We start from the raw sequence: 17,237 nt of genomic DNA on the forward strand, positions 1-17,237 counted from the left end.
TTTTAGATATATATATATTTTTTTGTATACCTTGGTCGAGGCTCGTATGAGAGCTAACACACAACTCACAGCAAGGAGGCATGAGACAAGAGGGGCGGGAGTGGAAGGGACAAAACAGTGGGGAACAGACACATTAGGTGAACTGTGGAAGGGAGAGGGATGGGGATTGGACGGGGAACATGGCGAAGAGAAGATGGACATTTCAGGGACTTTCAGGAAGGAAAGCAGGAGAAATGAAGGAAGTGGACTTGGGTGGATTATCGGGGGTAGAAAAGAACGAGGATTTGGATGGGGGAAGATAAGAGGTGGTGGTGAACAGCTGTTTTGAAAGCCTGGAGGGAAGAATGGGAAAGAATAGAGTGAGGAAGTTTATTCCAAAGGCGGGAAAAAAGAGGAATGAAAGAGTGAAGATGAGCAGTGATTCGTGATTTTGGTAGTTTTACCAGAAGGGGGTTGTTGGCGGACCTTGAGCGCCCTGTGGAAATGTAGTGGGGACAAATCGCAGAGAGAGCAGGGGGGCAAGGCTGGAGAGGAGTCGGTAGAAGACAGAAAGACCACCGACCAACCTGCGGTGATTGAGTGAGAGGCCCAAAGACTCAGCTTCATTGCGGGAGATGCCGATGATCTTAAATGCCCTGGTTTCGACAGCGTGAAGCCGAGAAAGGTGGGAGGCAGGAGCACCAGCCCAGAGGGGAGAGCAGTACTCCATCAGGCTACGGACAAAAGCTTTGTAAGTGGTCAGGAGCTCAAGAGGGCCGAGGAAGGACTTAGCACGACGGAGGATTCCCAGTCGGCGACTGGCTTTTGAGGCGAGGTTGGAAATGTGACTTTCCCAGGAAAGGTCATGGCAGATAGTGAGACCTAGAAGCTTGAAAGAAAAGACTTCTTCCAGAGGATTGTTGAGAAAGTGGATGGGGGGGTTTTGTAAACGGTCCTTTCGAAGAGACATAGTGAGAGTGAGAGATTTGTCTGGATTGAAAGACATGTTCCACGTGTTGGACCAGTTTGTGATTTTATCCAGATCTGCAGTGAGTGAAGAAGCTGCTGCTTGCCGGTCTGAGGGATGACAGATGGCACGGCAGAGGGTGGAGTCGTCGGCAAAGAGAAATAGAGGATTTTCCAGAGAGTCCGAGAGATCATTGATGAAAACCAGAAAAAGAACAGGGCCCAGAACGCTACCTTGAGGAACTCCAGCCTGCACAGGAAGAGGGGATGAAAGAACTCCATTTAGGGCCACACCTTGACTGCGACAGGAGAGGAAGTCTGCGAGCCATGAGTGGAGATGGCCTTGAATACCATGGGAAGAGAGTTTGGTGAGTAGGGCAGGGTGCCAGACTGTGTCAAAAGCACGTGATATGTCCAGGGATACGGCTCGGATTTCCTGTCTGGCATTGAGGACCTCCATCCATTGATAGGAGAGCAGAAGCAGCATATCCAGGGTAGAGTGACCTGGTCTGAAACCAAATTGATGATTGGAAATCAAGCCATTGGAGAAGAGGAAGGATTTCATATCTGAGGCGATGATGGATTCCATCACCTTGCTGATGATTGGGAGAAGGCTGATTGGTCTGTAGTTATAGGGATCTGTTTTTGCACCTTTTTTATGCAGGGCAGTGATGTTAGCAGATTTCCAAGCAGATGGCAGATGACCTTGGGCAAATGAGAGGGTGAATAGAACAGAGAGAGGGTGAGCAAGAGCAGAAGAGCAGGCTTTGAGGACACGTGGGCTGATGCCGTCTGGACCGGTTGCAGAATCTGACTCGAGGTTTGAAAGCAAGCTCTCCACCTTGTCAGGAGAAAAGGATACAGAGTCCAGGGACAGTTGGGTGCGACTGGGTAAAGTGGGTAGAGATAGAGATGGGTTTAGGACACAAGATTTAGCTGCAAACACCGAGTTTAGACATTCAGCTGTATCACGTGTGGAATCAGCAGTGCGGCCATTTGAGGTAAGGGAGGGGATGGAGGGGGAACATACACCAGAAACAGATTTGATTAAACGCCACCAGGATTTTGAGGAGGGAGAGAGGTTTGAGAGTTCAGACTTGAGATGAGAAAGATGTTGTTTTCTGGCTCTCCTGAGGGTAGATACACACTTGTTCCGAGCTTTGTGGAAAGAACTGAGATTGCCCTCAGTTGGGTTTGCTTTCCATGAGGCAAAGGCAAGTTGTTTCAGGACAACTGCCTCGCCACAAGCTTCTGTAAACCAAGGGTGGGAGGAAGGGTAAGACAACTGAACACGAGAGGGGATAAATCTGTGCATGAGGGAGAGCAAGTTTCTTTGAAAGAATTCCCAGGATGAGTTGATGTTTGAGAAAGTAGTGATAGGAGACCAGTCTGTAAGTTTTATGGCTGCTCGGAGACCCTGCCAGTCGGCTTGAGTGAAATGCCAGACTCGACGGCGGTGAGGTGGTTCTCTGATAACAGCCAGAGAGATGTCCACTTTGACAAGGACGTGGTCAGAAGAACCAATTGGAGCGAAGGAAGAGCAGCAGATATTGTCAGGGAAATTTGTCAAAATCAGATCCAGAAGAGATGGAGTACCATTGGTTGAGATCCGGGTCGGGAAGTTGACCGATTGAGTCAGTCCCAATGAGTCGCAGAAAGCTTTTGCTGAGGTGCCATGGCAGGTGAGAGAGGTACCCACACCGAGCCAACTGGCATGATGACAATTGAAGTCACCACATAAGAGGAAGAGAGAGTTTGGATGAGAAGATAGAAGATGGTCCATGTTTTCGGATAGTGAGGTGTAGATGGAGTCATCACTGTTTGGTGGACGGTACAGTACACATATAAACATGAGGTGGGAGTGGAGGGGAAGCCGAAGCCAGAGGTATTCCTGGGGGTGTGGGGAGTGAGAGCAGTGCATGGAGAGTGAGGAATAGAGTCTTTGATGAAGAGAGCAACACCTCCACCAGGACGAGGCTCAGGTCTGTCATACCGTAAGAGGGAGTAGCCAGGGAGAGATACTTGGGAGTCAGACACGTCTTGGGAGAAGAAAGTTTCTGTTAGGCAGATAATGTCTGGTTTGTCAGTGGCAACCTGTATGGAAAGATCTGAAAGGTTTGAGCGAAGGCCCCGGATATTTGAGGTCCACACTTTTAATGAAGAGGAAGGGGAGGAGGCTTTGGGTGCAGGAGGTGGAGGAGGAGGGGAAGGGTAGGACAAGGGACGAGGGGGGCAGGTAAGGAGGGTTGCTGAAGGAGTGTGGGGTATTGCAGAACAGCGAGGGGAGGGGGCCGAATGAGGAGGAGAAAAGGCTCTGTGGTGCTGGGGGAGAGGGGGGACAAGAGACAAGGAAGAAGGCAGTTGAGGATTTGAGGAGGTGGAGTGAAGAGATGGAGGTGAGAGGGCAGTGGAGGGAGGCAGGTTGGTGGATGAGAGGGGGGCAACTTTGAGAAGGAAGAGTGAGGGGGATGAAAGGTGGGAGAAAGGTGAGGGGGGAATTTTTGAGAGAGGTGAGAGGGAGGCTTGGAGGGAGAAGAGTGGGATGGTTGCTTTGAGAGTGAGAGTGAGGGGTGAGGGAGGTGAGTTGGCACTGAAGTTGGAAAAAAAGAATGTTTGAGGGAAAGCGAACATCCATGGCAAACTGTGGTTTTTAAAAGTTTTAGGTCAGAGATGCGATTTAACACAATTCTTGATGGATGCAATGAAGGCGAATTCAGAGCATGGAGAGAAGAAGTGCTGTAATAGTTGGATTTTTTAGGCAAGGAATGAAGGAGAGGTCGAAATGAGAGCAGTCTGTTAAAATAGCAGAAGAATAGTGCATTGTGAAACAGTAAAGAGTACCACATGTGTGAGAGAGGAAGATGAAGCATTATAAGATCGTTTTTGTAGTTAAAAATAATGTATGAGAGAGTTCAACAGATTAGGTCATGGAAGTGTAAAAAAAAACAAAAATCGAGGAAGAAGACGAGGAGGAAGTTAAGAGGAAGAAGAAGAAGCAGAATCGGGAGAAGGTGAGCGTGTTGTTGTTGTTGTTGGGTATATATATATATATATATATATATTTTTTTTTTTTGTTGTTAATATCAATATATGAGAGAGTTCAACAGATTAGGTCATGGAAGTGTAAAAAAATAAAATAAAATAAAATAAAAAAAAAAATCGAGGAAGAAGACGAGGGGGAAGTTAAGAGGAAGAAGAAGAAGAATCGGGAGAAGGTGAGCGTGTTGTTGTTGTTGTAGGGTATTTTTTTTTTTGAGATAAGAAAGAGATTAGTTGGGAGAATGGGGGATGTTTGGAAAGTGGGGAGGATCAAAATTGAAGGTAATGGGGAGGATAGAAATTGAAGGTAATGGGGAGAAAAAAAACAAACAAAAAAAAAACGATCGAACACCGAGTGGAACCGGTAGGCCTCAAGCCTAGGCCTAGGCCTCAAGCACAGGCAAGAACGTCGACAAAAATACTCACAAAATAGCACGATTTTTGAAACAAAACCGAACTAGCAACACACAGTAACATGTAGGTGAAAAAATTAAACAGTTAAAACGGGACAAATAACAACCGGAAACTTAGCTTTGAGAACGTCAGCAGGGAGCCCCAAAGGAGACCTCTCGCTGCTCGAAAACCGAAACCGGAAGTCAGGTGGGGATTATTGTGCAAAGAAAATTAAACTATTGAAGGAATTTGAGAATGAAGAAATCTTTCTAGGTTCAATGAGTGAGCTAAACAATATGCATTGGTTATTTGAAAAAGTGTCCCGAGGCTTATATGTTTCAGATATTTCTTTAGAATCACCTTTACAAATCACATTACTACTTTACTACTTGAACCAATCTTTATATTATTGCATTGGTTATTTGAAAAAAAGTGTCCCAAGGTTAAAAGGGGAGACAAATAAATATACCTTGGGATAAAAAGGGGGTTTACTTTTTAGGGAAAAAAAATGAATCGCTGAAAATCCCCCATTCATTCACATGGGGAAAAGTGAGCCAGAATCAGTATATTCACCCTACTTATGTCGCACAAGTTGAGATCTTCTCCACAGGATGTGTGTATGTCGCATGACATCCTAAATGCTAACCAATTTTCCTATTTTGTTCGGTGATGTCGCATGCAGTTAATTAAAGTTTCTGGTATTAGACAATGGCGTAGCTCAGTGTAGGTAGATCATTCTAAATTGAGTTTATTTTTAAAACTGTTCACAAATTTTGAGTTGTAGGTCATATCCTTTTTGGTTTATTTTTACGTTGAATATTTTTCAGATAATACCAAGTCTGTGATCATCAACATTTCCAGCAGCGGCAGTGGTGCCTGATGTCATTCGGAGCTGACGTCTACCCTATCTCACGAGACAGCCTAGATGAAAGTTCATTGCGATGATGAGTCTACATAATATTATAATGGACTTGTAATACATGAGTGTCAAGCTATGTTTTCTACCGAAATTATGAACTGGGGACTCTGTTGTATTTGTCAATCGGACAAAACTGAACAAGCCTTGCAAACACCTAAGGAGGAGGGACTTGTATCACTTGAGAGAAATCTCAAAGACTTCAATGCTCTCAATGACAATAATCTTCCTTCTGGTATCAATGTCACGATTAGTCAGTTGAATGATGGCTCAGGTATTGCAGCAACTCTAAAATCGCATAAGGCTAGGTATCACAAAATGTGTAGGAGTTATTGTAGTAGTTAGAGTCAAACGGGAGAGAGAGAAACTCGACAGAGAAGCTGGCCCTCAGAATAGTCCAAAAAAACTCAGGTCATCTGGGGAATTTCAGCCTCGGGCCAATATCATGTGTTGTATAATCTGTGAGGGGGTGGGCCAGGCCAAGCTCCACAAGGTAGTAACTGATGTCGTAGATGCCAACCTAAAGAGTTGGGCAAAGACCAACAAAAACTTTAATTTACTTGGTAGACTGGTTGCCGTAGCGTCTGATGCGCATGCAGCTGATGCCTATTATCACCAACAGTGTTATGTACATTTGCGAGACTCCGCTCACGCTGCCGAGCGACGCGATTTGGTGGGTCCCGCACTTCTGCCGTTCGATCCCATCATCTGCGCTCAAATTATAACCCTTATCGAACATTCGGACACCACCTTATTCAAGCTCTCAGAGCTACTCGAGATGTATCAAAAGGTTTTGAGTGAGCAAGGTCACCCATGCAGAGATAAAAGAGCCACACTCAACTCGATTCAAGGATCACCTTCTCAACTTCCTACCTGAATGGGATGAGTTTTCCAAGGGGAATGAAGGCAGGAAGGATATTTACATATCTCACAAATTGAAGGTGGCTGATGAGCTTGCTAAGACATATAGGTCACAAATTGGTCAAGAGGACGCACTTATGTTCATGCGGGCTGCCGTGATGATGCACAAGTTTTGTCTACAGAGTCGAGAATCTTTTGATGGCTCCTTCCCCCCGAACTGCCTCACAGCTCCAGTAAATGAGGAGATTAGGAGTTTCTTCAACACAGTGCTCCGGGGCCCATCGGCTCTTCATGGACGCGAGAAGATCGGTGGTGAGTCCAATCTGGATACGAGGGAGAAGATCGCATGCAACATTTCACAACTACTTATCTACAATACTAGTAAGGGTACGCACCATGCAGTCAAGACGGCTGTAGTACGCTACAACAAGGAGTGAGAAACCCCCTTCCCCCTGTATCATGGCCTCAAGCTGCACGGACGCGGACGGGACAAAAACATATTGGGATTGACCACGAACAGGGCATCTCAGTATCGTACAATCGCATCATGGAAGTTAAGCGAGGTGTTGCGCGTGCGGTGTGTACTCGCCATTCTCAGGATGGGGTGGTGGTACCCACCAACAGTCGTCTCAATGTCTTCACCACCCACGATGTGGATAATATAGATAGCAAGGCTCAGGGTAACTTCTCACTGGATGAGTTCCACGGATATGCCCTGAGCGTGACCAACCATCTCTCGCTCGAGAACCCTGGAGTGAAGCGGGCTCCCATCAAGCTTGACCCCTCCGACATGTCAACTCCAAAGCTACCAGACTCGTACGTGATCCAGACCCCAGTTGAACTCACTCAAACAGATGTCTTTGCACCCAAACTCGGCGACAGCGAAGTCAGACAACCCCATGATGTGCGAGGTGCCAAGGTCAAGGATGAGGCGTGGATGGCACACGTCACCAGGATGCTGAAGCAAGGCACGATTGCAGAGGGTGATGCCATCATCTGGTCGGGATACAACTCGTTGCGAGCAAGCGATGAGTCGGTGAAGCCCCCTGCTGAGATCGGCATCTATCCGCTCTTCCCAGACAAGGCCGCATCTGCATCTTCAATGAAGCACGCAATGGAGCTGACGATGCAGGGCACTAAGTTCCTCAACCCGGGCCAGACCAGTGTTCTCGGTGCAGATCAGCCACTGTATGCTCTCATCAAACTCATCCAATGGCAATACCCCGACACTTTGGGAGAAGATAAGCTGGTTGCTATGATGGGCGCACCACACATCGAAGACAAGATGCATCTTATGATAGGCAACTTGCTGCGTGACTCAGGGTGGGCCACCATCCTTTCTCAGGCCGAGGTCCTGATATCTGAACGCACACAGTCTGCGCTCAATGAGCATCACATTAAGCGCACAAGGTACGCCCATCAAGTCTCCCTCATGTCGCTTTACCTGCTCAAGCAGGCCGCCTACTCGGAGTATTGCGAGAATGTAATGGGCCCACCCGAGTCATTCGTTATGTGGAATCAACGTTCCCAAACTCTACCCCTGTTCAAGTTCTGGTCAACCATAATCGACCTGGAGCTGCTGATGGCTCGATTTGTCCGGTCCCTGCGGGAGGGGGACTATCCACTATATGTGCAAGCATGTGATTAACTCTGCGGCTGGTTTCACGCCCTGGACCACACGAACTATGCGCGTTGGCTGCCGGTACATGTACGTGACATGGTCGAGCTTGCCGAGAAACACCCTCAAGTACATGCTGAATTCATGAAGGGCAATTTTGTTGTGCAGAAATCAGCTAGAAAGTTTAGCCTCATGGGCAAGGACCAATCTCATGAACAGTCCAACAAAACCCTTCAGACGCATGGCGGAGCTGTTGGACTCTATGAGAACCCTGAGGCCCTTACACTGTTTATGCTGGCTGGACCTGACTGTGCACAGATAGTTAAGGAGTTTGAGGCCATCCTCGACCAACCATCGTCATCCACCGATCATCATGAGGAAGGACACAGCTTGCAAGTGAAGTTTCGAAAGGATATACTATCGTTTATTGAGGTGGTTGAACAGCTGGGCAACCCTTTCCTTGCTACAAGTCAGAACAGCTGGGCAACCCTTGCTACTTCGCCAACCAACCTGACCCCAAGAAAGAAGGCAAGAAGGACAGTTGCATACAGAGGCAGAACATGACCTTAATCACGCAACTTTTCCTCTCACTCCAGTCCCGTCCCGATGCTGACATGACAGATTTCTTTCGGTTCGAAAATCAGGGAGAGCCACCGAGCCTGGCGGATCGAGGGTCGCTGCGATCTGGGATGAAGTCCGACATTCTTCAATGCCTCAATGCACTCACTGGCCATGCAGCTGCTGCCAAACAAGCCACGGTCGTGGCGTTGGATATGGCAGCAGTGATCCACATGATGCGCCCCACAACAGCAAAGACATTCAGCGAGTATGTGCCGCTCCACATTGTACCATTTCTGGAGGCCCAAATGAAGAGTGGTACCCAACGCATTGATGCTGTATGGGAAAATTACCCCAAGGAAAATAACCTCAAAGCTCTCACGCAGCTACGACGTGGGAAGGGCCCACGGACAAGAATCGGCGATGGCAGCACTCCAATCCCAAAGCATGAATGGAACAGTGGCTTCCTAAAAAAATGAGGAGAACAAAAAGGAGCTATTCTCATTGATCAGCACATAGATCTCCAAGACTGACATGGGTGGAAAGCTCCTCCTGAGTACCTGCTTTGAGAACGCGCTCTCCAACAAGCAGTGTGACCTCACAACATTTCAGCCGTGCAACCATTCCGAGGCGGACACTAGGATCCTCCTGCATCTGGCACATGCCGCAGAGCAGGGTTATACAACAGCCTATGTTCGCATGGTGGACAGCGATGTCGTGGTTTTGGCAATCAGGTTTTTCGAGACACTTGGTCTATCAGAGCTCTGGGTGGGCTTTGGTACAGGTAAAAAGTACCGTGACATTTCAGTCCATACCATCAGCTCCTATGTCAGTCCATCAAAGTCCTTGGCACTACCTCAATTCCACAGCCTAACGGGGTGTGACACGACATCACAGTTTCTTGGATGTGGCAAGAAGACCGCTTAAACAGCCTGGATAAGCATACCGGACCTCACCGATACACTAGTGGCTCTCTCGTGCGACCCTGACCTCTTCACTCTCAAGTCTGTGCATATGCAACGGATTGAACGCTTCGTCGTAATCATATACGCAAAGGGTGTGGTGCAGCTGGTGTCGACTTGGCCAGGCATCGCATCTTCACCACTGGAAGTAGATCGCTGGAAAACATTCCACCTACCCAAGCCGCGCTGTTCCAGTATGTGAAGCGAGCACTACTACAGGCGAGTTTCTACTGGAGTCAGGACACCTCGGTCCAGCAGGAAATTCCTGACTTCAGTGAGTGGGGCTGGCACAAAGATGGCACCAGTACATGGCAACCTCTATGGACCACACTCGCCGACGCTTCAGTGGCATGTGCCACATTCTCTTGCACTGTGGCTGCCTCAAAGCATGCACAGGAAGGTGCAAATGCAACCGCGCCGGTGTCCGATGCACGGCCGTCTGCAAATGCGAAGGTGGGTGCGTTAATAATGAGAGCGGTGATGACCAGTAGTTGTTATTGCTGGCCATGGTATCATACAGCGCAAGCCAGAATCTATAGGTACAAGTAATCATTGGTTTGCTAAAATGATCCTGTAATGTTGTATTGTATTTAGAACATTTAAAAGCACACAGCCGCACATAGCATTTTGTCATGTTTGTCAGTACAGCAGATGTCATCTCCGAATTATTTTAATAAAAGTTGTTCCTCAATAATCTTTGTTGGTTTTTTTATAGTGGTAGGGCCTAACTGCTGATCTTTGACCTTTGACCCCAAAATGTGGTACCCATGTCCTCAAATCGTCAAAATAAGATTATAGATCAGAACCGGATTCTCAGAGACCACAAACCCCTAAAAAGTGGTATTATGTGTGATTCTAGCACTTTTGGTTGTTTACCTATATTATTGACCTATGGTTGACCTCTCGGTCGGATGACCCCTATCATGACCCTGAAATGCAATATTGCCTCGAATCGTTAAAATAAGGTCAGATTCGGGTTACTCAACCTCGGAAACTGATAAAATGATGTGCTGTTTGTATATATTGACATAAAACAACTAAAATTACGTATATTGACCCCATAATGACCTTTAGGGTGACGTTGAGGAGTGACCTTGACCTCAAATCATTGGAATTAGATGAGAATCCGATCCCCAGACCCTGAAAACCCCTAAAAAGTGGTATTATTCATGATTCTAGCCCTTTTGGATTTTTAACTAGATTGACCTCTCACCCAAGTGGCGGCCATATTGGATTTGGCCAATATGGCGGCCCCAGCGGCGCCCATCTTGGCGCCTGTCAAAAATTAAAAAAGTATGTTATGGGCGACATCTGGGCCAAAATTGGTGCTTTTGGAAGAATGTGAACCAAAATATCCCTAACAGCCCTGACTACTTTGATTTTTATCATTTCCTCTCTCAATTTGCCTTTTCTTTTTATCTGTTAGTTTCTCTTCTTCTCCATTTCTCCGTCCTAATTTATTTCTTTCTCTCCCTTTCTTCTATCTCATCTCTTCTTATTTTGTGTAATTTTACTTGTGATAAAAAGAAACTGTCTAGTACATGGCTAATGTATCATCGCCTTACTCCCTTTCCCGCCCCGCTCCTGCCCCCTAGTGCGCTGTCAATACAGCGGTCAAACAAGAACGAAGAAAGCAGCTTGCGTGCTAAAATGGCCGCCGTACTGCTCCGTTGCGTACTTCACCGAATTTAACGCGATTGCGCACGAGTGAACTATCTTGCTGTGCTTTACGATCGTTGGTTCAGACATCAGATTGATCAGTTTTGGTGGCACCCCATGAAGATCAAGAATCCTCCAGAGGGCATCGCGATTCACTGAATCGAACGCTTTACAGGGATCAACATAGGTTGCAAGTAGCCCCTGCAGAAACTCTCGTCTGCGTTCGGTGAGGAAACGAAGAGCAAGGATACGCTCAATCGTTGACCTTTTTGGTGTAAAGGATGACTGCTCTGGGCACTGGTGCTGAAGCAGATGGTGGCGAACCCTATCAAGAATTATCACAGCAAAGACCTTGCCCAGCACTGAGAGCAGCATCACCCCTCGGTAGTTGTTGCAGTGCTAGGATCACCCTTCCCTTTCCAGAGAGCAACAACAAGGCCCCTCATCCAGTTAGTTGGGATGATGTCTGTGTTCCAGGCAGAGCACAAAACTGCATGCAACGACACGAGTGCAGCATTTCCACCAGCCTTGAGAAGTTCAGCATAGATGCCACAGATCCCTGGAGCTTTACCCCATTTCAACCGGTTCACCACAGCTTGTGTTTCCACAAACGAAGGTGGACCACAGTTAATTGGAGGGTCAGCAATAGGAACAGTAACGCCTCTGACATCCAGCTCAACAGCTGGTGGATCAGCCTGGTACAGCTGCTCAAAGTAACTGGCCCAACGGTAACCCTTCACTTCGGACTCCTCTGTCAAGAGCCCACCACCCTCCACTCCATCTGCAACACACCGAGGGATGGGCTTGGAGGAACGCAATGCGCGAATTCCCTTATAAGCAGGACGAGAATCACTTGACCACAGGTGATGCTCTACTCCCTCAGATTCCTCGCACACAGGCCTCCTTGTCTACCCTCAGCACACGTACAGTTTTACGCTTCAGCTCCCTGAACAGCTCAGCTCTGCCATTAAGCCTGGCCCTGTGACTGGTCAATGGTATCCAGTGTCCCTTGAGACAAAATTCTTCTTCGCCCGATGGTGAGTTCCAAGACATCCACCGGCAACATCAAGGATGGTGGTCTTGAAGGCACTCCACAACTCTTCAGCATTCCCCAAAGCACCCAGACCCCCAAACCTCTACTCGGCCTGTTCACAAACTCCTCAGCCACCCTCTCGTCCTTGAACTTGCCAAAATTCAGCCCAGGCTGGGATGGTACCATTCTTCCAGACTTAAGCTGCAACTTCAGAGATGCGAACACAAGCGTGTGGTCAGTATTGAGGAACTGAGCACTCCGGTAGACCCTGGAGTTGTGGATCATCCTCCGGTGACAATCAGCAAGCACATGGTCAATCTACTTTGCTACACCACAAGCGATGGCATACCAAGTCCAGCGATGAGTTTGTGGGCACTGAAACCATGAACCAGCCACGCTCAGTCCATGACTTCTTGCAAACTCAAGGAACTTAGTGCCATTCTGGTTCATAGTTCCTGACCCATGGGGACCAACACACACCTCATAACCATCCCTATCAGTTCCAGTCGATGCATTGAAATCCCCCAAGACTAGAAGTGTATCTCGTCTGGGGCACTGATCAACCACAGACTCGAGCGTGGCGTAGAATGCATCCTTCATGGTGAGATCACTCGCCTCAGTCGGAGCATAAACAGAGACCAGGGAAATGACACTAAAGGAGTGACGAATCCTTAATCTCATAATACGCTCGTTGACCGGTGTTACCTCAATTATCATTAGGGTCAGCTTATTGGACACAGAAACAGCAACTCCTTGGGTATGGTAACCACCAGAGCGACCAGCCCAATAGTAGGTGTAACCACCCACCATGATCTCGCCACTATCCGGTCTCCGAACCTTAAGAGTGCTGCAATACCAATGTTCAAATGATTGAGCTCAGATGATACCAGAGACAGGTGATCATAGTCTCCTTGGGCTGGGACATTCCAGGCATTCCAGGCACACACCCAAAGGAACCGCCTCAGGTTAACCCAAGGAGATCGTCATTTGGTGTACGACACCTCAGCACCACGCCGACACACACGACTGCAATCTGACCCGGAAAGGTTACCCCGTGGTTTTCCTCCCATCATCAGAGTGGGAGTCCCGAAGACTTTGCCCCAATCCCGTCATCTGGTGAGCTGCCCTGCTGAGAGCAGCTGTACAGGAGGTACTTTTCACAGCTGCACAGGAGGTACAGAGTGGGTTTTCAATTTTATTCGCCTTTTTCTTGTGTTTTGCAGAGTGAAGTGTTTTACGGTGGCCAGAGTGCAAATCTTGCCACTAACCTCCAAAAAAAGTAACCCAACTGCAGGGGGACGTCCGCAGACACAGTTGGGCACGAGATATGGATGGCCGTTGGCTCACAGGGAGCTCCTCCTCACTTTCTGTTGATATTTCAATATCGGTGTCTGTTGATGTATTTCAAATGCTGTTGATGTTGTCTGGTTTTGTGTGCAGAATGTGGTGCATATCTGTTGATATTTCATTTTATATTTTTATTTTGTCCATTTTGCAATTATGTCCGCCACCGAAGTTGAAGGAGATAATGTTTTCACCCCTTTCTGTCTGTTTGTTACTTGCAAAATCGAAGATTTTTCATGTATGTCGGTTCGTCGATTTTGTTATTCTGTCTGTCTATTTATCGCCTGCAGGTCACAATTTTCAACCGATCTTCACAAAACTTCACCACATGGTGGAGTTTGTCATAAGGAAGAAGCTTTGGTGCGATTTCTAAAATACTCAATTTTCATCTGATTGACTTGATATTTGGTCACTGAATTCAACTAGCCAATTATTTTTGAGGTCCACATGGACCAAAAGGTCAACATAGGCCCAAGGTCAACAACTAAGGTGGTATTTTCAAAATCCACAATTTTCATCCCATTGACTTGAAATTTGAAGAGGATTTTCATATCAGGTTCTCCGAATTCAACCACCAATTATTTTTGAGGTCAACATCGGCCGGATTTCTAAAATTGTCAATTTTCATCCGATTCACTTGCAATTTGAAGAGGAGTTGCATATTTGGTCATTGAATTCAACCACCAATTATTTTTTAGGTCAAATTTGTTTTATGGATTTTGCAAGTATCGTGCTCTGCACGTCTTCTTCTTGTTTGTTTGTTTGTTTGTTTGTTTGTCTGTTTGTTTGTGTGCAGGATATCTCAAAAAGTTGTGTGCAGATTCGGATGAAATTTTGTAGATAAGTTGGGTGAGTGACAAGGACAAATTTGTTGGATTTTGATGAAGATCCAGACCTTGATTCGACTACTAGAATTTTTAAAGTGATTCATCATCATTGAGAGATCGGGAGGACTAAACCGATATATAACACAATATCTCAAAAAAGTTGTGGACGGATTCATACGAAACTTGGTTGGCACTTTGATTGTGTGGGAAGGACAAATTGATTCGATTTTGGTGAAGATCCGAATTCAGATCTGGATACGAGAATTATTTAATTCTAAAGTGATTCTTCACCATTGAGAGATAGGGCCAACAACGATATACAGCATGATATTTCAAACAGTTATTGGGCCCGATACGTTCTTGTGGATCAGGCATTGAGTGGCGGAGGTATGCTCTCTACTGAATGCCCTTCGAGTTGGCGCTTTTTACATTGTTGTTTCGGTAAGTTGTATGATCTTCTTTGATGATGTTTTCATCTTCCATTCACGCTTGGCTTTGGACATTTTTTTGCTCGGTGGCTTAGGATACCTTCTCTGGTTTGTTGTCCATGTTTGCTTACAAATTGGATTTGGTAGTCTGTTTCACCTTTCAGATATTCAGCCAATCCTGCAGTTATCATTCTGTGGAATTGGTTGAGCTCCATCAGGCCGCTACCTCCTTCTCATCTCAGCTGGTACGTTCTCAGGACGGATTATTATTCCGCAGCTCTAGTGAAATACTGGTATTGCGAGTTGGTTTATGGCTTCTATTTTGCTCCTTGGAGAAAGGTATGTTTTCAAGATCAGCCTCGTTCTATGCTGGGATTCTTTGCTCATTGTCTTGCGCATTTGTTTGCGATATATTTGGTGGCCTTCTTCTACTCAGAGGTATTTGTATGATGCTTCGTTGCGGAGCTCCTGTATTGATGGATTTGGGTCAATTTTTATCTTGTCCGTTTTTGTTGGTCTACCATGCAAGAATGTGCACTTTGCACACTTACTCAGCTAAATTCCATTTGTGTGTGTGTTTTCTCGCACAGGTGTGGCACACAAACAGGCTGTTTAAATAAACGTGCATGCATTGCTAATGCACTTTGCATCAATATCAAAGCAAGTGAGGACTATGAATATCTATCTCTCACTCACTCACACCTCCAGCTCATAAATGTCAACCTCTTCCTTGTACATGTTACAGTCGCATAATCAAGGAACGAAGGTCTAAAGGTTGTGTGTGGTTTCCTGACCACCATGATGTGCCATGACAGTGCTGTTGGCAAGTGCAATCTGTCCAAAAGTTTGCAAGAACAACACCGTGTGGCCACGATTCAAGCCGACATTTTAAAACATCAATCTTGTGCTCTGACCTGCAGAAGATCACGACCAGTTGTATTCAGTTTTGGAACGACGTTCACCAGCGAAGCGGTAGCTGGATACATCGGAAACGGCTGCAGGGTGGGGACAAGTGGAAGGCACGTATCAGCCACCACAAAGGACATTGCAGCTGGACATAAATCCAAAAGGTTTTCGATACTGCATTTATAACGAGAGTTTTTTGGACTGGCTGCATACAATGAAGTTGACGTTTTGTGCACTGCTATCAAAGAAGGGCTCTCAATGTGACTTGTTTATTTTAAAATTTGTAATTTAAGTTACTCATGCCCAAAAATATTATCATCTCATGTGAACCGTGGTGCTTGTCTGTGCATTTGGCCGTGTCCCGTTTCTGCTGGTCACGCCCCCGCACTGGAAAAGCTCGGCATGCAGGCAAAGCTCCACATTCAACCAGAAGAAGAGCATCATGATACCAAATGAGATACATTTTAAACGTATAAATACAATATGGAATCGGTTTGTTTCACAGTGCGTTGAGCTATGACCTGAGGATTATCACAAAGTTGAACAAACCATGTCAGCATTGTTAATAACAGTAGCCGAGACAAAAAGTATCGGCTACTGTACTCGTCTAAGTTAGATAATTCGAGTTAGAGCATCCACTCTGAGTCAAGGAGATAGGTGCGTTCCAAACCCCAACCAAGTCATTAGTAATATGAAAGACTTCAAAAATGGTGCGTAATGCTTCTTTGCTGGACACAGGGCCGCCGAGAGCCAAAATGAGCCCGGGGCAATACTAAGTGAAGGGCCCCCTTCAATTATTTTTTTCTTCAAAGAGAACCTATGTGAAGGTTTCCATATTTTCATCATCAGTGTTTAAAGGAAATTGGAGTGAATTCACATCCCAACATGTGGATTTGTTTCACTGCCCATGCCAGGGAATCACCCCGAGGGGCTTGGATTTGAATCTTGGCCCAGCTATTAAGTGTCATCCCAGTGTTTCACAGGTAGGGCGATTGATCAATGCATGTGCCGTCCCTCGGATAGACGTTGAACTGGCGTCCCTTCTGTGGGCATTAGTTGGTTGACGTTAAAGATCCCATGGTGTCCTTCGTGAGGAGTAGGCGAGCCATCACCGGCACCATGGTCCAATTCCAAATTCCTACTCTTACCAGCAGGGGCATTGCATTGGGGCACAGCCACACACTCAGCCAATGATGCTACCCAGCAGCCTTGTGCTGCATTCAGAAGAAGAAGCCAAAAACGATGGCAATTAGCACACACCTCCTCTTAAGCAATGTGACAAGCAAACACGACCGCGAAGGATGATGGCACTGCAAAATATCTCAGCCCCTTCACCTCTGCCAAAGATATCAAAAACATCTGCAGCAATCACCTTGTAATCAGGAAGTTTGGTCATGCCAGGCCATTGTTCTTCTGTCGGCATTCCCAGCAATGTACGTCAGTGAAGGAACATACAGAAAAGAAACAAATAGATGCATATATAGACAGATGGATGGCTAAAGCCACACAACCTGCATGATCAGCACAGCTGTATGCTCAAGTGGAAAACACCCTTACAGTTTTTTTTTTATCGATTTCTATTATATCAGCACATTATCTGCAATTATAGTCTCCTCTTCTTCTTCTTTCGGCTGCTCCCATTCGGGGTCGCCACAGCGGATCATCCGTATGATCCGCATAGTGATTTGGCACATGTTTTACGCTGGATGCCCTTCCTGACGCAACCCTGGTCGCCTTTTACAACACAG

The 17,237-nt window shown here is 46.5% G+C and overlaps 1 protein-coding gene and 1 pseudogene across 2 annotated transcripts in view; one reads left to right on the top strand and one right to left on the bottom strand.

Annotated features, from left to right (window-relative positions):
* Positions 1-17,237, bottom strand: part of CDK5 (cyclin dependent kinase 5) — a 140,932-nt gene that overhangs the window by 39,114 nt on the left and 84,581 nt on the right. For both annotated transcript variants that reach the window (XM_085893408.1, XM_085893407.1), the window contains exons 10-11: positions 16,862-16,920; positions 15,498-15,578 (exon numbers count right to left, since the gene is read on the bottom strand). In XM_085893408.1, coding sequence (XP_085749534.1) covers positions 15,498-15,578; positions 16,862-16,920 — 140 coding nt within the window. The remainder of the gene's footprint in view (positions 1-15,497; positions 15,579-16,861; positions 16,921-17,237) is intronic.
* Positions 5,390-7,060, top strand: LOC147022479 (uncharacterized; annotated as a pseudogene).

This window comes from Eptatretus burgeri, chromosome 8 (assembly GCF_056783735.1).
Source record: "Eptatretus burgeri isolate ZD-2024b chromosome 8, Ebu_testis_v1, whole genome shotgun sequence".
Taxonomy (NCBI): Eukaryota; Metazoa; Chordata; class Myxini; order Myxiniformes; family Myxinidae; genus Eptatretus; species Eptatretus burgeri.